This window comes from Myripristis murdjan, chromosome 10, assembly GCF_902150065.1.
Source record: "Myripristis murdjan chromosome 10, fMyrMur1.1, whole genome shotgun sequence".
In the NCBI taxonomy this organism is placed as follows: domain Eukaryota; kingdom Metazoa; phylum Chordata; class Actinopteri; order Holocentriformes; family Holocentridae; genus Myripristis; species Myripristis murdjan.
In genome coordinates, this window is record NC_043989.1 from 21,230,930 (window position 1) to 21,250,061 (window position 19,132).

The 19,132-nt window shown below is 44.5% G+C and overlaps 2 protein-coding genes across 4 annotated transcripts; one reads left to right on the forward strand and one right to left on the reverse strand.

Annotated features, from left to right (window-relative positions):
* Positions 1-175: 175 nt before the first annotated feature.
* aldob (aldolase b, fructose-bisphosphate) lies at positions 176-3,659 on the reverse strand. Of its 2 annotated transcripts, none has more exons than XM_030062513.1 (9): positions 3,504-3,659; positions 2,598-2,710; positions 2,266-2,477; positions 2,099-2,153; positions 1,661-1,821; positions 1,322-1,405; positions 1,008-1,182; positions 692-891; positions 176-434 (listed from the first exon to the last, which is right to left on the reverse strand). In XM_030062513.1, the coding sequence occupies exons 2-9, from the start codon at positions 2,707-2,709 to the stop codon at positions 339-341; spliced, it is 1,095 nt and encodes a 364-aa protein (XP_029918373.1). In that variant the 5' UTR covers position 2,710; positions 3,504-3,659; the 3' UTR covers positions 176-338. The 2 variants fall into 2 exon arrangements, with proteins under 2 accessions (XP_029918373.1, XP_029918374.1); XM_030062514.1 differs by having other exon boundaries at positions 3,499-3,595.
* A 1,328-nt stretch (positions 3,660-4,987) lies between these two features.
* Positions 4,988-19,087, forward strand: rnf20 (ring finger protein 20, E3 ubiquitin protein ligase). Of its 2 annotated transcripts, none has more exons than XM_030061668.1 (22): positions 4,988-5,095; positions 5,501-5,694; positions 5,822-5,890; positions 6,003-6,101; positions 6,242-6,389; positions 7,081-7,266; positions 7,563-7,678; positions 8,842-8,988; positions 9,108-9,182; positions 9,313-9,432; positions 9,616-9,795; positions 9,929-10,064; positions 10,207-10,328; positions 11,031-11,187; positions 11,454-11,766; positions 14,828-14,945; positions 15,259-15,408; positions 15,515-15,727; positions 16,148-16,273; positions 16,536-16,676; positions 16,911-17,015; positions 18,311-19,087. In XM_030061668.1, the coding sequence occupies exons 2-22, from the start codon at positions 5,521-5,523 to the stop codon at positions 18,485-18,487; spliced, it is 3,072 nt and encodes a 1,023-aa protein (XP_029917528.1). In that variant the 5' UTR covers positions 4,988-5,095; positions 5,501-5,520; the 3' UTR covers positions 18,488-19,087. The 2 variants fall into 2 exon arrangements, with proteins under 2 accessions (XP_029917528.1, XP_029917529.1); XM_030061669.1 differs by having other exon boundaries at positions 5,033-5,095; positions 5,511-5,694.
* Positions 19,088-19,132: the final 45 nt, after the last annotated feature.

The following is a 19,132-nucleotide window of genomic DNA, read 5'->3' on the forward strand; positions in this document are numbered from 1 at the left end:
CTGTGGTGTCCAACCTCTCCTTGCACACAGAATGTAGGACTATAAAATTCATTCAAATGTCATTTCCCTGGAGGTGTTTGAACACAAAGCTCTTTTAGACTGACACCACATGCACTCAGACACTCCCATTTCATCAAATCCCCAAAACACCAAAAACGGCAATGAAGCAACCAAATTGTGTTCTGTTAATTTATTTCCATTTGGTAGACAAACAAGTAGTCAAACATTTTAGCAGACGCTCTCCACCAGGTGTTGGCAGTACCACACCCAGCAGAATCATTTCCTGAAGTCATATTTGGTCCATGTGCTGTTTATTTAAATTTGAATGTTCACAGTATTTAATAGACATAGCTGGCAGTGTACAGGGACTTCATGGAGGCCGTGTCAGCTGTGCCGCTGGGCTTGTACTCTCCTTTGGAAGCCTGGCCGTTGATCTGAGGAGGCCAACAGAAAGGGAGGGTTAGGTCAAAGTCAAACTCAAGTGTTAATCATCAGCCAAGTAACTTTAACAACATTAGGGCAAGAGGGAAGCAACTACAGCTTTACAGAATTAATAATTTACCCATCAGTATCAAGTTGGGCAATGCCAAGATAAAGGTCCATTCTTAATACCCAGCTCTGTGTTGCAGAACTACCAATTGATAAGTGATTTACTATTCGATGTAATTCACCACTAGTCCTCCAGACTTACCTTTGCTCTGGTGCTGAAAGCCTCCTGTGCAGCTTTCATGTTGGCGGCTTTGCCCTGCCAGGCGGCGAGGGCGGAGGCCTGGAGTGCACGGCCATACGAGAAGGTCAGCTTCCAGGGGCGGAGGAGGGGTACCTGGTTGATGGCATTCAGGTTGAGGGAGGCCTCCTCCTCGCTCTGGCCTCCAGACAGGAAGCAGATGCCTGGAAAAAAGAGACGAGAAACTGATGATGTACATGGGCCTCTTTAAAACAGGTTTATTAAACTCTAGATGGTAAAGTCAACGTCAGGCCTCACAGGAGGGAGGGAATGCACTCACCTGGCACAGAGGCAGGGACAGTGCGCCTCAGAGCGGTCACAGTGGCCATAGCTACCTCCGCAGGTGTGAACTTCTTAGGGCAAGAGTGTCCAGCAGTGACCATGTTGGGTTTCAGCAGGGTGCCCTCCAGGTAGACATGGTGATCAGACAGAGCCTTGTACACAGCAGCCAGAACCTGAGAAGGAACGGGTTTGTTATCACACGTCCAAATAACAGAACACAGCAGCCCATTTGGAAAGGATCATCTTTGGAACAGCATATCTGGTGGTTTATGCGTTTGACCGACCTCTCACACCTGAGCAAAATGAACCCACCTTTTCTGTGACGTACTGGCAGCGCTGCAGGTCGTGGTCTCCGTCAGGCAGGATCTCTGGCTCCACAATTGGCACCAGGCCATTCTGTTGGAGTTACAAAAAAGTGGCACCTTTTAGAAAGTAAACATACTCACAGTGTGTGATCTAAAGTTCAGGGTTCATAGAGACCTGAGTAATAATTGTATGCATTTGGATGCTCTAGTTTAGAACAAAGCTATAGTGTATCAGTTCTTGGTGGACACAAGGGATTGGCCATTTGTTTCAAAACAGCACACCGTGGTTTTTCATGCAGTCCTTGTGTACCTTTATTGAGTTTGTCCCAGAGTCATTGCTACACACCTGTTGGCAGATACTGGCATATCTGGCAAGCACATTGGCATTCTCGGCAATGGCAAGAGCCGATGGGCAGCCATCTGAGATCTTGAGCACACACCTCCACTTGGCAAAGTCGCAACCATCCTTCTTGTACTGGGCGCAGCGTTCTGAGAGGCCATCAAGACCTACAGAGGAACAGGATTCTTGTGTCAAATACTGTAGCAGCCCACTGCATCTGGCTGTGAGTGTGCCAGTGACCACAATCGCATATGGTTATATACACCGAACCTTTCAGTTGCAGCTGGAACATTGATCATTCCATGCTCTAAAATTAAAGCACTTATCCTGCGTGATTGCGTAATTTGTTAAATCACCAAGGGAATCCTGAAACTTATCAATTAAGCAGGCTTCAGCTTGTAGTCCAATTTTACAGCTGTAGTTGAAATCCATATGCATTTTCACCTTGTGTGGTAGTCTCGCCATCTGTTCCATTTAAACCAGCTGTGCCCTTGTCCACCTGAAACACGAAAACCAAACAAATCCATAACTCAGGGGACAGCCTATCGAAGACCTATGGGTTTATATTCTTGGGATTTGGCCTCATCAGCTGAAGCTTGTGACCTCCTCACCTTGATGCCAACAACAATGCCCTTCTCCTTGATGACCTGGGGGAAGAGCTTGCCACTGTTTGCCTTCTGGTAGAGCGTCTCATGGAAGAAGATGACCCCACCGATGCTGTTGGCGATGGAGGGATCGACAGAGAAGAGGAGATCACGGAAGCAGCGGCGGTTCTCCTCGTTGTTCTCCACATTGATTTTTTGAAGGCGCTTTCCCATGGTGCCTTGAAAGAAAAAAAAAAGGTTACACACGCCAACTGGTTTAATAAAAAAAAAAAAAAAAAAAAAAAAAAAAAAGTCACCCCTCAACCCCAGTAGTTCCTGCTCCGTGTTTCCAAACTCACCTGTGGATTCATCTGCAGCCAGGATTCCCTTTCCTGGAGCCACAATCTTCTGAGCAATCTCAGAGAGCTCCTTCTTCTGCTCCGGAGAGAGCGATGGGAACTGATGAGTCATCCTAGTGAAAAGGAGATGTATTAACAGGTGAGACTTCTGAAAATGCAGTGAGTGAGAGAAGTGTCTTTTTCCTCAGTCTGTATCAACCTCTGCCTTGAAAATCATCCTTGTGTCACTCCTGTAAATATTTGGATTGCATGTTTGAACTTTGGCCTAGATCTGACAAGTTCTACCTCTCTATCCGAATTCAGTTCATAGTTCACTCAGAGTTGTTGGGTTCAGTGTGTGGCGTTGACCTCATACTCTCTTAAACGACTCTTCCCCCTCTTCGTACACACGCACACGCACACACACACACACACACACACACACACACACACACACACACACACACACACAGTAAGATCCTATGCACAACAACATCAGTGATTAGTGATCAAGGGCGGCTGGTTAAACACGGATGTGAATGTTGCCATTGGCATGTAGCTGCACCATCCAGAAGACACGCTGCGCCACATGACACACAACGCGTGCTTTTCATTGACCAAACTTCCTCCCCGCAACATTGTAAAAAAAAAAAAAAAAAAAAAAAATCAAAGTTTTCGCGTCACTTTAGAAGTGAAACTTAGCCTCAGCCAACTTTTATCTAGAGCGACACACTTAGACAATTAGTGGGTGTTGCAGAAATGTTGCACCTCAGATCTATTAATGCATTTTGCTTTCAACGCTGCACACTGAAATAAGTCGCATCTTGCAGAAACAACAAAAACATTGATCAAGGAACTTTTCCACAAGAAAGGGAAATGAGTCAATCAAGACGGGGCAAGAGATGTGAGTTAGAAAATGCACCTTACTTGAGAATTAGTCAAACAGCAGCGACAGCAGAAGGAGCAGACGGCCTCTCTCGCCTCCCAGAGGTTAGGACTTTTTGAGGAGACCGAGCAGTGGACACAAAACGCTTTTTATTGTCTCTATGAAGAGGCGGGGGAGGTGCTCCTGATGTGGCGGGGGCGTGCATCACCGTCCGTCATGCAATTGGCCCATTCGGACAGCTGGGGGCGTGTTTGTGTATAAATGCTCTTTTCTGTGGACTTTGAGTTCGTATCAGAAGCTGAGGGGATGACTGCAAAACATGAAAGGAACACAATGTGTCGTCTGAAGGTGAAATTATAAAACTGGAGCACGTCTGCACGCATGATGCGGCTCCCGAGCAGCCTCCCTCCCCACCCCCCCCTATTTTGTTGGCTAGGCTGTTGCAGCACTTTTGGGGAAATGTTGAAATGTAATGCGAGAGGCCTGTGGCAATGTTGCAATTCATGTTTCTCTGGATTTGTTGCAAGAATGGACAGAATTCATCTTTGTCTATCTGTGTCTCCCTCTCTTTGTCTATATATGGCACTTATATGATGATCATGTTTGTGTTTTTGTTTTTATGATGGAAAAAGAAGTGACTGGTCTGCAAGATGCATGATACATGATCCTGATGAGGCCTGTCTACAAACAAATATGACACTTTTTCATTTAAGTTATGGAATTATGGAATAAGTTATGCACAAACTTTTATACAGGAATACTTTTATTTTGCATTTGTTTTGGCCACACCAGGCTGAGACTAAGCAAGTGGAGCATTCATTTACTAAGCACAAAGGACTAACCATGTGAAACAACCTGCTTTGTCATGTTGTCCTTGTGTGTCTGCCCTATGCGTCACATTACTTATCAATCACGTCATGCACTAACAGCTTTAATATTGATCCTAGAGACTGGCCCAGAGAGCTTTTGGGGGGTTGTCTCAAACCGTGGCACTGGTCCTGTGCGCTGACCTCAGCAGACAGGCATATTTGACCCCTGCGGTGAGGTAGGTTTGGTGGATCTGTAACGCACAAAACAGCCTTTGCACAATGTGGACCCTGCACCCTGTGCAATTTACCCTCAAATATTGCTGGTCAGAGTCCAGTCCCGGTCCATCAGTCCCCTTTTACATAATGTCTGGGTGGTGGGGGTGACTCAGAGAGATGGCTAATGTTGAGAGAGCCTAGTTATTGAAAAGACAGCAAAATATAAATGTTGATTTGGTCGTCCAACATACTACATTTCCAAAAAAGAGGAAGATGAATAGCCCTGGTCTGATCTACATATTGTGAATTTGTGTATGTTCACCTGACAGAGATATATTTGTGTCAGGGTTACTTATGTTAGTTATTTTACTTAACTTTATATTACAATTAGGGACTTTAAATTGCCCATCGTGAATGGAGAGTGTGAGAGCATTAATGATCATTAGCCGGAGTTTGCATATCCTCCAGGAGGTGGCGCAATATCAGTTTGCCGATATGTTGTTCGACCTCGTCTGTTAACACTTCCGTTTCCGGAAGGCAATGCTAAGCAGCCGCAACATCAACATCCTCAGATAGAGTCCGCATATAACATATTTTAATCTAAATCGGTAAGACTTTTGGCTTAGCGTGATTAATGTAAACTAAATGACAAACCAGTGCGTTGGACTGTGGAGTCTCAGCGCACCTTCTGTCCACCAGCTGTCGTTTAATCTGACTAGCTCCACTAGCGTTAGCTAACGGCTAACGTTAGCTTAGCGATAGCTTGGCTGATTGTATTAGTTTTTATCAGCGGTTAAAATATAATGGCTAATAAATTTCAAATGCCATTCGTCTGTACACCCTCACTACTGTTAATGCTCATGGTGAATAAGGTTTCACCATGAGCCTTAAGACCGTTATTCTTGACCAAAGATTTGTTCAACACAGTTTCGTCTATTAGTTCATGCGGTGTTTTCATTTAACGGCACACACTGAAACCTGGGACTGACATTGCTGCTTTATCTGTCACTCAGTTTGTTGTAGGAGTGTGAGGATGTCCGGACAGAAGCGTCCCGGTGACAGCGGCGGGCCCTCCTCCTCTGGTGCTCCTCCAGAGAAGCGGAGGGACAGGGAGGGAGGAGAGGACGGAGGCCCGGGGGTCAGCGCCGCAGCCGGGGGGAGCACAGCGGTGGAGACGGTCATCAAACTGGGAGGAGTGTCCAACTCGGTCAGCCACTCACAATTATCTAGTTTGCTTTTAATGTGTTCATGCATTCAGAAATATGACTGACTTACATCACCGTCACCTCTGTGTTCTTCACAAATGAATTTACTTGAGTCGTGTCTGTTTGCAGGAGGAGCAAGACATCAAAGCTCTTCAGGCTAAGAACCGGAAGCTGGGAGAGGCTCTTGATCAAAGACAGGTAACCCCATGAACTTTTAACGTTTGGTTACATAACCAAACACACACACACATTTGGAAGCAGTATACTCCTTGTTTTGAGAAGGGTCTTCTTCGTGACTGTCGTCTTACAGGTGATTGAGGATGAACTGCGAGAGCGAATTGAGAGACTGGAGACTCGCCAGGCGACTGATGATGCTAGTCTGCTGATCCTCAATAGATACTGGAACCAGGTAAACAGTCGCTGTCAGAGCTCAGACTCAGGATAATAAAATCTACCTGTCCTATTACATCCTTACATTTAACAGACTCTTTGTTAAGACAGATCAACAAGTCACAATATGAAGAGACTTTCCTTCTCCTCTGCTTTCAGTTTGATGAGAACATACGACTGATTATCAGGCGGTACGACCAATCTAACACTGAACCTGAGAAATCTCCGGCAGCAGAGGGGCGGAGCTTAAAGCCAGAAACTCCAGAACCTGATGGCGACTCCAATCAGGAGAGGGCCAAAGACAGAGGTATGGAGAACTAATTCAGGAATAAGACTCAGAGAGCAACAACACATGGGACCCCATAGTACCTTCAGGAATAAGACTCAGAGAGCAACAACACATGGGACCCCATAGTACCGAATGTAGCAGCTCTTGGCCTAAAATAACATTTAGAGGGAAGTGATTCAGCGTCGCTTGTCTGTTTTCTTTGCATCTTGAACAAACTCAGAACTTGCATCGCTGTTGTTGGGTTTACGCTTCTGTCTAGAGCTGCCACCTAACTAATGACGTCTTTCCTTCAGATTTAAACACCAACATCACCTTACCAACTTTTTTGTGAAATATGGCTTGATCATTTATTACCATTTTCAACACCCAATTAGTGTAAGCAAATGAAAAATCCGACCATCGAGAAAGAGACAAAATATAAACAGTGACAATCATCCGAACACTGCAGCAGTGGAAAACAGAAGAAATACAAGAGCTAACCTTATTATAGGCCAATGCAGAATGATCTTAGCTCCTCCAAAAAGACATCAGCACATTACATTTAAGTCGAGCACTGCAGAGGGCAAAGGTCAATGCAGTCCTTGAACCAGAAAACACCTCACTGAGTGCGCACCGATATTCTGAGCTGTAAGAATTCATTGTGAAAACTGCACCAGAGCTCTCCATATTTCTTCCATTTCAAAACCCGCCTTCTGACATGGTCACTCAGGCCACCAGGGAGAGACGGCCACCTCCTTCCTGGCCACGCTGGCGAGCAGCAGCAGCGAGGAGATGGAGGCGGAGCTGCAGGAGAGGGTGGAGTCCAGCCAGAAGCAGGCCAATCGCGTGGTGGAGATCTACGAGAGTCTGAAGAGCACCGTGGACCAGCTGGCGACAGAGCTGGACCCCGTAGCTGGTGAGATGGAGGGTTGTTGTAAGGGTGGATGAAAACAATGTCCGGATGTCATGTGGTAGCATAGGTGCTGTAAAGCTTGAAGGGGTGATAATTCTGAGCAGCTGATATCCTGGTAAGTGGGAAAGGTTGTGCTAGTCTGGCACAGCAGCTGGGACGAGGAAGATGTTCTCATGTAGAGTGCTGCTAGAACCAGCTGTTCAGTACAGCTGACCATGCCGTTTGTTTGGGAAGGGACTTGTCAAGTCAGCTCACGGGTTTCAGCTCCATAACGTCACATTATTGTCATTTCTCCACAGAGGGCTGCTTGTGGCGCGTTGCCTCTCAGCTGAACACCCTGCTGGCCAGTGAGAATGAGCGGCTAAATCAGCTGACCGAGGACCTCCAGCAGAAGCACAGCCACATGACCAGCGAGGTAGGAAAGCTATGTCCCAATTAGGGCTGCATCATATGGACGATATTTATGCCAAATATCTCGATAGTGATACAATATGTAATGTTACCATGGGTTCACACTTATTTGGAATTTTAGTTGTAGCCACAGTGAAAATTAAGCATTCTTCAAAAAAGAGCATTATAATACCAAATAGATGTAGAAAATGCAGTTACTCCACAAAGTATTTTATTGATCAGAACAGACCAATCACTGTCTCATATTTGTGCAAAGCTCTGAGACTGCTGGGCTTTGTGATGACCCTCTCTTCCATGATTTTTGTATCACACTAGAGGCATTTTAAATTGTAATGAAAATTAGATACTCTAAGAGTCTGTTTTCAGAAATGTATTTGAATAAAACAACAAGGACAGAACTCAGTATCTCATTTTTTTGTATTTAGTTGTCAAAACTTATCATGCTTTCATGTGTATTTATACTAGGATGACTCTCTTTTAGGGGGGTCGCAAAGAGTAATAATAGTAAATGTTGCAAATCACTCTGTTAGATATGATCATCATTTGCTGATGTGCAAAAAGTCTCTGCCCTCACATAATACTGATTTGGCCCAGTCAGTAAACACACTGATACCTGCTTAAAGACCATGCAAACAGTGCGTGTCAGAGAGACTAGATTAGATTAGAGTATGTTCATTAAGGGACATTTGGTTCAGACAGTTAAACTTATGGATCCCCAAAGGAATGCAGTGTAAGGAATATTTCAGGAGGTATAGAAGGGCACACCCGCTTTAGGCCATCCTGCTACTCTGATATTTTTTCAGAATTTACCAGTCCCATGTCTGATTGCTGTCAATCTCACTTATTGGATATAATAAATCAAAGCGGACAGTTGTACATGTGGCAACCAAACAGAATTTAGAAACGGGCACAAAACACCTGAAGGTAAGACAGCATTCAGCCAACATGCCTGTAGGGTAGTTGGTGAAAAGTGACAAGCTGATGAATCAAGCGACAGCACACCTTTTCACATAGCTTGTTTTGTTAATTCATTCCATTGTCATTCCTCAGTAACAGTATCTTGATAGTTGAGTAATGTTATATTATAATAATATTTTATTATGTTGCCATTAATGCCTTTGCTGCGGTCACCTAGCAGTGTCAAATCTATGTCTTCCTGTCCCCCAGTCTCGCTCTCTTGGCCGTGCGGCAAACAAGGCTGACACACGGGTCAGTGAGCTGCAGGGTCTGATCGAGGAGCTGCAGTGGGACATGGAGAAGATCCGACGTCGAGAGAACCGACTCAACGCACACCTGAGTGAAATCCTAGAGAGGGTGAGGACATTCTGCTCTGTCTGTATCAGTCAGTGTGTGTGTATCAGCGTGATTGTCAATACAAAATGTAATTTTTATGTTTTTGTGTTACTGTAAATCTCTCCTCTCACACATCCTAGGTGAACAGTAAAGGCTATAAGGTGTGCGGGGAGGCCAGCAGTGTTTGTGGGACCATTACTATTAACAAGAGAAAGGTACTAGTTTGATTCACAGTGTTTTTAATCAAAACTGATTCCAGATGTATTAGATGCCATTAAATTCTCGAATTGGTAGTCCTGTTTTGCCATTCATTGCGTGAATTCCCGTTTGTTTTTGGAAATCCAGTTTGAGGAAATGAACAGTGAGTTGGAGGAGAATCGGGAGCTGGCAGACAACCGTTTCAGTGAGCTGCAGAAGCTGCAGCAGGACCTGCAGAATGTCAACCAGGAGAACAACAACATGAGGGTACAGTCTATGGCCTTTGTCACACACCGTCTGCCTTGAGTGTTAGAGATGTGTAGTCTGTTTTGCTCAGAGGCATTTCATTCAGAATATGACTGATTATGAGATTACAAAATTTACAGACTGTGTTTATACAAGTTTAAAAAGTCATGGTTGTGGTTAAAGCTAACCCTCTCTCTTCATCAGGCGGAGTTGTTGAGTCGAGCGGAGGGCGTGGTGAAGGACAGTTCAGAGTATCGCTGTCTGCAATCCCAGTTCTCGGTGCTCTACAATGAGTCTCTGGTCCTCAAGGCCCAGTTGGACGAGACGCGCACCCGCCTCAGCACCACAAGGACTGCGTGCCTTCGCCAGCTGGAGCACATGGAGGTGTGTGTGTGGGAATTTTTGAGAGAATGATTTTGGTGCACTTGCATGTGGTTCATGAAAGAATGTGTGTTTATCTGCTTTTCTGTCTCTGTCACCTCTGTCCCTCTCTGACCTTGATCCCCTGTGTGTGCAGAATGACGAGGTGGCCCTGCAGAGGAAGGTTCGTACAGAGGTCTTTCAGCTTGAGGACACACTGGCCCAGGTCAGGAAGGAGTATGAGATGCTGCGCATTGAATTTGAGCAGACTCTTGCTGCCAATGAGCAAGCAGGTAACTAACCTGACCAGCCACTACATATGCTCAGTAAAGAGGCAGATTAGTGGGATTTGCATAGCTTTGAACAGTAAGTCTGTTTGGGAAATAATGGCTTCATGGCTTGAAACCCTTGCTGACAGCCACCTTGTTCTCTCAGGCCCCATTAACAGGGAGATGCGTCACCTGATTAGCACTCTACAAACCCACAACCAGCAGATGAAGGGAGAGGTGGTGAAATACAAGATGAGACTGAGAGAAACGCAGTCTGAACTCAACCAGGTGTGTCAGAGCGAGATGTTGATGCCCATGCAGCAATCACCTCCTTCACCATGAACAACAAAAGAATGAAAATGATTAAAAATGAGGTTATACTTGTGTGCTGAATTGTTGCCATTGTAGCCCGTGCGGTGTATTTACAGGTCCTCGTTAAAGTATCTCTGTGCACACTGAGCCGCTCACTGAAACAAAGAGCTGTGTCAAGAGAACAGATTAAAAAATACCTTATCTGAAACAGAGTCAACTCCCAGACACAGTGGCGTGATGTTTTGGGACATTTCTCACCATGAATTTAGTGACATTTTGCAGTTTGTATAATTTTGGGAATAGTTGGCAAGATTAGAACATATTTTCAAACTTCCTCATTTCCAGAGCAATAGAGACACCATCTAGCATCATGTTGTCCTCACTCTCACAAAACATGGCAGAAGTACAAACCATTATAGCAGATCAGTTCGCAGATCACGCGGCCTTGTGTTGCCTTGTGTTGTGCGCAGTTACATTTGGTGCATGTAAGCTATAGCGACAGCATCTGCAGGCGGCACAGGAGCCGCAAAAATCCATGGCAACATTTTAACATAGAAGTATTAACCTCAAGGTTCATTTTTCCTTCCGATTTTATGAGCACTTGCACTTTAATAGGAAGAGTGAAGGACAACTGCACTTCACCCATAAACTCTTGACTCTCATTTCTTGCTCCCATAGGTCCGGGCTATGAAGGGCAGCACCATCCTGCAGTCTCAGTCGAGCACAGAGATGGACGTGAAGGAGGAGACAACCTCTCCATCCATCCCTGCCGTCTCTGGGGATCCCACAGTCAAGACTGAGTCTGACAACGGCTCCACCACACCCAGCAGCACCGGTAACTATCTGTAAATGCATCACAGTTCATTCGATTAGATTCATTTTCTTTTGCTGTGTTTTAGATAAAATTGTCCGTCTTCCCCATCTTCCACCCACTCTTCTGTCTTATCACTGTGAAAACTTATGACAGCAAAAACGCTCAACAAAGAGAAGATAACAGTTGTGCTCTGATAGCCACCGAGTGTTGATAAGGCATGATGCTTGAACCAAGATCTATCTTGTCTCCTCCCTCCCGCTTAACCTCATGTCACTGTTTCTCTATAGGTATCACAGTGAAAATAGAGCCTGGGACAGAGGCCGAGGCAACAGTGAAGGAAGAGGAGAAAGAGGAGAAGAAAGAGAAAGAGGAGAAGAAAGAGAAGGAAATTGTAAAGAAAGAGGAGAAGGAAAGAGAGCGAGAGAAGGAGAGAGAGAGGCCAACCCGAAGTAGTGGGGGCAGCGCTGTGGTGAAGGAGGAGAAAGAGAAGCCAGGGAGCAGTAACCAATCAGAGGAGTCGGTCGGGGAACGTCCATCTGTGGTTGGAGGGCCAAAAAGGAAGGAGATGGAACAGCTGAAGATTGTCCGTGCTGAGCTCAAGTAAGTCCTAACACACGTTTTAAAAACGTATTTTATTCTTTTTAATTTGCGAAATAAATATGAGAGGAGACAAGGTGGCCTGGTGTTGATGGAAACTGTCTTTCAAGCAAAGAACCTGCATTCAGGCCCTTATGTCAGCACTGCTGAAGTGTCCTTGAGCAAATCACCAAGGCCCTGATTTACTAAGAACCTGCAGAGGAAACCAAACATGCAAAGCCTCCGCAATGAAGGGGAAAGCACTGTGAGTTATGTGCCAGTGTTCCTCATCCATATGTAGGAAAGGGTTTCGCACACACTCATTGCCTAAGGGATTTGACTTTGAGGTTTTGCATCACATACTTGGGAGAAAACCTTACAATGACCTTATTTTTCAATTGATAGATTTTCACCATGACAGCTGTTACTCATTGCAAGAAATAGGCGTCATTGCCAGCAAGTTGCAGAGCAGATTTTCTGTCAAAGATCTTTTTCCCTCACGCTCCAAGTCCCAGGTATTACTCAGAGATTAACCTAAGACTCAGCTGATATTAGATTTTTTCAGTAATATAAACGATGATGTAGAAAAGATAACACAAATCTTTTTTCGGCTGTAGGAACTTAGCGAGGCATGCCGCACAGTGAGTTCTACTCCGCGGCTTTTGGAATTGTTTCCATAAGCTACACCACGGTTCCGGATAAAGTTCAAGGAATCTTGGCTCTGCTTCGGGGGGTGACACTGAAACCTGAGTCCTGGCAACCTTTAGGAGGAGCCTAGCAGTGGTGTTGAAATTGATTAGTCATGCATCAGCGTAACAGTCGCTACCATTAGAGTACTACAATACAAGAGCCATTAAACACAGCCAGCATCAAATAACACGCTGCAAAATCAAACAGCAAAACAATAGAAACTTCAAGTTGGGTAAAGAGGCGGTTGCTCTTATCAGTATTTGTGGAGAAGAAAGTATTCAGCAGGAGCTTGAGTTGGCAATTAGAAATGTGTTTGCACTTCCTACCCTGCGCTTAGTTGTTGAAAAGGGCTCTTAGATCTAATTAAGTGCCAGGCATTTTTGGACCGAATGGCCCTTTTCGCTTGTCAAGGTTGGCCCAGGAACTTTACTTATTTAGGGCCTTGCCAGAACCTGTGAAGTTCAGGTTCTGCCTTTTGTTTCCTTTTCCACGGCATGGAGAACCAACCATGATGGACAGGAAGTGCTTCAGATTTAATCTTTTTTGTAGTTTCTCCACTGTCTGCTGTATTAGGGAGAGCAGGGCATCCAGTGCACAGCCAAATTTAAAAGAAAAAACAGATTTTTTTTTTCATTTCTAACCACTGATCTGTAATGTTTTGCTGTAGATCTGCAATTATTCTAGATCAGCGTTTCTAACAGCTGGATCAGGGCCCAGCAGAATCCTCTAAAACATTAATTAAAAGCCAATCCAAACAGGTCTGAAGCATCAGGCTGTTTGACTTACCTGTTTTAACCCTCGCTTGTTGAATGATTAATCAGCCTCTGACACTTTTTATAACATTTTTCTCCTGCGAGCAGCGGGCAGCTCTGCCCCGTTCTGCTTGCAGGAGTAACCGCCTCCTGTAGTCGGTGCCTCTTCACTAGCCTACAGCACTACAAGTATGTTTATTAAACTGGCAATATGGCAAGTGTTGCCAAGTCACCAGTAGAGCCAATCAAAACGACAGCCGTGCTAGCTCCCCCTAAACGTTCCTGGAACTTGTAGTATCACCTCCCGAGCAGGGAGTAAATCAGGTTCCAGGAATGTAACTGTTTTGTTGCCAATGGAAACGCTCTCAGAACCCATGAAATAGCCTACACAGTGTGGCCTCAGGAATTTCTTGCTGTCAAAAGGCTAGACTAGCTACATATATTTCTCAGTGATATCTGCCATGCACAACTGCTTGTAGAATGATTATCCCCAATAAAATCCCTATATCCAATAAATGCAAAGTCATCATGACAGGTGCGTTTGTTCCATACACATGCTGTAATTTGCTGGATACAATGTGTATTTTCCAGCCTCATTCAATATGTGCACTCCCTTTAAGTCTTGCACAACTAGCACCAGGCTGTTGCAATATGCTCAAACATCTTTGCTGGATTCCAAAGTGGTTGACTGTAACTTGGCTAGGCGATTCCACAAAGCTTCCAAAGCCATACAGGGCAAATCAGCAGGGATGCAAGAGCACAGAGAGTCACATCATGGACACGCTGGACACGGTATATTACACAGCTCTGTTCTGTAGAGTTTTGTCCCCACTCCTTTTCCCTGAACTCCCTCAGGACTGAACATTTCCACAAATCTTCCCTCCATATCCTCGTCCAGAAATACTGGGTTACCACCGTGGTGCAGCAACAACATACCTCATCTCCTTTCCAACATCTCTTTTCCAAAAGTAGCACGTGAAGGATGTGATTTTGTAATTACAATGGTAATAGGCATTTTTTCTGTTACAAACAAACAAGATGTGGTAGAGCAAAATCATGGCTGCAAATGTTTTGGTTAAATTTGATAGTGCCATGAAGTTTAAAATCATAAAGAATACATCCCACATCCCACACCTCTTTCTCACTGCTCAGAACTGGCAGCAAGCTCTCACCATGTGATTTGTTTTCACTTTTTGATACTGGTTGCTTTTATAATTTGTTGACGCAGTGGTTTGTGTGGGTTTTCTTCTGCTGGTTGTGTGGTGCCAACATTTTTTTTTTTTTTTTAACTGCTTCAGGCTTTGTATACGGTTGTTTTCTTATCAAAAGCTGCTCAATTTTTCTGATCCAGAGTGCATTAGAGAAAATCCCCCAGTCAAATGCTCCTACAAGTCACCTACACTGGTCCACTGGGCACAGTAATTATGTTTACACGCATCGATACAACATAAAAATTGTTCTCTTAATTTTCTGGGAGCATTTTTGCAGCACATTTTGATTTCACTGACAATTTGTAAATTTCAGTGGGCACTTTTATAATAGACATTCATTAATTTCTGACCCTAACTGGTGATTATAATGGTTTTGGATCAAACTGTTGCTAATGACGATTACAGTAATGACTCTTAACACTGACTGTGTAGGAAAGCCCAGGAGTCCCAGAGAGAGATGAAGCTGCTGCTGGACATGTACCGCTCAGCACCCAAGGAGCAGAGGGACAAAGTCCAGCTCATGGCTGCTGAGAAGAAGGCCAAGTCAGAGGTAGTCGGCATTTCCACATCTTAGTCAACTACCCACAAAAACACTGTAGGTGTTTAAGAAACAGGATGTTGAATACCATGGTCATTTTAGTGAATTATTTGTTTTTTCTGTAGCTTTTTGTACATTTAGATGATACTTGTTTGTTGCTGAGAACAAGGTGTGCTCCTATTCCCATTACATTTTGAGTTTAATTGTATTTATGTTTTGGTAGTTGTGCAATCACTTGAATACCATCACATATGGTCAGTCAAGAATCGATAACATGGAATGATTACATTGTTGCACTCCAGTAACGTGATTGTGTTGACTTAAGGGGGAAGAGCTGAGGCAGAGGCTGAGGGAACTGGAGGAGAGGGAGAGGAGGGAAGGCAAGAAAATGGCAGATGAAGAGGCGCTTAGGAAGATCCGGTCCGTGGAAGAGCAGATCGACATCCTCAACAAGAAGCTCTCCATAGCAAAACAGGTGCGGCACGTGCTCGCGTTTTTTGTACGTACAACTGTTGGCGTGTGTCTTCTTTGATTCTCCAACCTCCCGCGTCTTCCCCTTCTCCTCCTCCTTCTCTCTACAGGAGGAGGACGCGCTGCTGAGCGAGATGGACGTGACGGGCCAGGCCTTCGAGGACATGCAGGAACAGAACATCCGACTGATGCAGCAGCTCAGAGAGAAGGACGACGCCAACTTCAAGCTGATGAGCGAGAGGATCAAGTCCAACCAGATCCACAAGCTGCTGAAGGAGGAGAAGGAGGAGCTAGCTGACCAGCTGCTCACTCTCAAAACACAGGTCAGCTCAGATTACACCAGGAAACACTGTGAGGCTCAGTCTGCAAGGCTGCTGGCGTTCGCTCTCTAGACAATCCAATGCTTTGTGCCAGACACATGCACCATTTCCGGTGTTTCTCATAGAATGACTCTGTAACTCTGGTGGTTGTTGAAATGTTTTTACTCAGACTACTTCTACTTCTAATACTACTACTTCTGGATTCAAATAGTGTTCACATGCAAAGAATACTACTACTATGCTCAGTGCTAACTATACATCTCAATAGGTGCACACACTAACATGATAGAGAGATTTTTTGTGGTGCATCTGCTCCTGTTTGCATACCCAATTTCCTGTTTCTTATTCCTCTTCTAGCTCTATTTCATTTCCTCATTCTTCCATGAACATAGATTTGTTTTGCTCGTGTCCTCCGTCTGTCAGGTTGATGCCCAGCTGCAGGTGGTGAGAAAGCTGGAGGAGAAGGAGCGCCTCCTGCAGGGCACCATCAGTACTGCCGAGAGGGAGCTGGCCCTCAGGACACAAGCTCTGGACATGAACAAGCGCAAGGTAGCCATATTGATTATTTTAACTTTATTTCAATCTCACGTCTTTGCATCTGTTTGTCAGTGCATGATTGATGTATGGACTTTAAACTATTAAATTCATAATGAAAACCAAAATGAAATGTCCTTTTATATTAGTGTCACTAAGGCAAAATCACTTCACTTGGGGCTCCTCAGGTCAATAAAACTTGGGGGTCCAGAAGATGAAAGTTAAAAACCCCTTTGTTTAAGAGATAAAGATTCAGTTTGTGTCTCTCCTCCTGCAGGCCCAGGAGTCGGCATTGCTTTCAGAGGAGGTGCGCACTCAGCTGGAGCAGGTTCAGCAGAGGCTGAGCCTGGTCAGAGAGGAGGTCATAGAGAACAGCATCTCCAGAGAGAAAGAGTCCTTCAATGCCCGACGTGCACAGGTGACACAACAGTGCTTCAGCTGGACACACATGCACACACACATTTTTACAGTGTATTTTACAGTGTGTATTTTACAGTGCTCAGAGACATGTTTTCATAGTGTAAGCTAGAGACATGTTAATGCTTGGTTAAATAAGGGCCACTCTCCCTCTCCGCCAAAGCTCAGGCTCTTCATGAGCTGTAATTCCTCCTGTGTGCCCCCTCTCTTCACCTTAGCTCTCCTTGTGTTTCAGGAGGACATCTCCAAACTTCGGAGGAAGATCGAGAAGGCCAAGAAACCAGCTGAGAAAATCAGCAACGGAGACGAGATCCTAAATGAAGAAATCAATGAGTACAAGGTGGGTTTATGGGACATAATGGAAATGTAATGCTTGGTCATTTCACTTTCCCACCTCCAGGAAGGTCAGCTACAGAGCGGCACTCTTGATGTTGTTCAGGATTTAGAGCAGTTACACCGACCATGATTTGAGCAGCTCAGTGGAGTGTTTAGCCTCTCAGTTTGGTTCATGTCTGTTATCTCCATCCTCTTGAAAACTACTTCACAGTTCAGTTGTCAAGAATTGCAAATACAGAAAACCACCTCAAAATGTGGTTTCATGGGTATGTTGTTTGTTTTAGTGTTCCATTTGATTTCATGGGTATAAAGAGATGGATGTTGCTATTGGGTAGTCAGCAGTTACTCATGCAACAATGAAATGAACTGATAGCAGCCTGGACTCTCATATTCAGCCTTTTCTTCTCACATTCTTTATTATTATAGCAAAGACCACATACAAGACTTTAACTAAGTTAAAGTTGCAGGGCATGTCAAATAAAGCAGAAATGCCCCAAAAATAACCTTTAAAAAAACAGTCACAGGGACTGGAATCATATTTGTTTTGGCCTGACTATCAAAATCTCTTAGCTTTGCCAGTGTCAGATCCAACAAATGAGGTTTTTTTTCTAAGTCCATGTGACTTTCACAAGCAGCAGGTCACTTTTAAGTTTGAACCAAAACTAACTAATAAAAACATGCAACTAAAGGATACTTCCGTTATGTTTTGCACCTTAGGACCCTTTTTTTCGTTATCATTTGTAGTTTACCAGACTTAAGGGGAAATGATAATGACTGTGTAGTGTCAACAGAAAAGGCAACTGACAGTAACAAAACAAGTCATTTAGTCATAATCTCATACTACCATCTTATAATGGCTTCACATTTATTTACACGTTTTTTTTTTGTTGTTGTTGTTTTTTAGCAGTAAACAGTGCAGTAATCCCGGCCCTAGAGTTCCTTTGGTTGCTGTCAGTCCACAAGTCTAATCAGAGTACTAAGAGAAAATAAACTATGTCTTCTCTGCTGGATACAAGGGGACAGACCCAGATGTTTTGGAGCTATTTATATTTTTTAGCTCCAAAGAAGTGGCCAAAGGTTTGGTACCGTTACACTGGAAAAAAGATGAAAGAGAAAACAGTTGTCGGTGTGGTCACTCCCTTTGTGTTTTGCTTCAGGACAGTTCAGCAGGCCAGTATCTCTAAACACAAGGCCTCCATGGCACTTTAAATATTTATTTGTGCTTGTAAAGAATCATCTGGCCAAAACGTAGTGGCTTCAGTTTTTTGTTTGAGTTTTAAGCCTCTCTCTCTCTCTCAGGCACGTCTGACCTGCCCCTGCTGCAACTCCCGGGTGAAGGACGCCGTACTGACCAAGTGCTTCCACGTCTTCTGCTTCGAGTGCGTGAAAACGCGCTACGACACGCGACAGAGGAAGTGCCCCAAGTGTAACGCCGCCTTCGGAGCCAACGACTTCCACCGCATCTACATCGGCTAGAGCACCGAGCTGGGATGTCCCGTAGCGGTGCAGGTTGGGGTGGGGGCAAGGAGCACAGCATCACAGGGACTGCGAGGAACAAGACCCACCACTAGCCCCTCCCCTCCTCTAGTGTGTATGGGATACTACCATTGTGAAAGTCACTCGATGATTCCGACCGTATGGGGCCACAGTGATGCTCTGAACTCATCTCTGCTGTTTTGTTTTTGTCGGCTGAATTCAGCTTCTCCTGTCCGGTGTTAGCTACTTCCGTTAGCCTGCTGGTCCAAAGAGAATCCATACAGCTGAGATTGTGCCAGTTTGCGTAGCATACTGAGTCTGAGGAGTGTGTGTGTGTGCGTGCAGTTAAAACCAGTGACCCAACCAGTGCGTGGAGAAGAAAAGAAGCTCAATAGTGAGATACTTTTGAATGGAGCTCAACTGTCTCTGTAGTAGATGTTTGTATGATGTCGCCTTATATGTATGTCATAATTGTTCTTTTCTTTCTTTTTCTTTTTTTTTTTATTTGAAAACTGTCTCTTAGGGCTTTAGTTTTCTCATATTTTGAATTGATGCTGTGTAATTGCTGCTGTGCTAGTTATTAAACTGCCATCAAAAGTGTCCTGTTCTTCCTGCCTTAACATTCTCAGCAGAACAGTAGCAGCG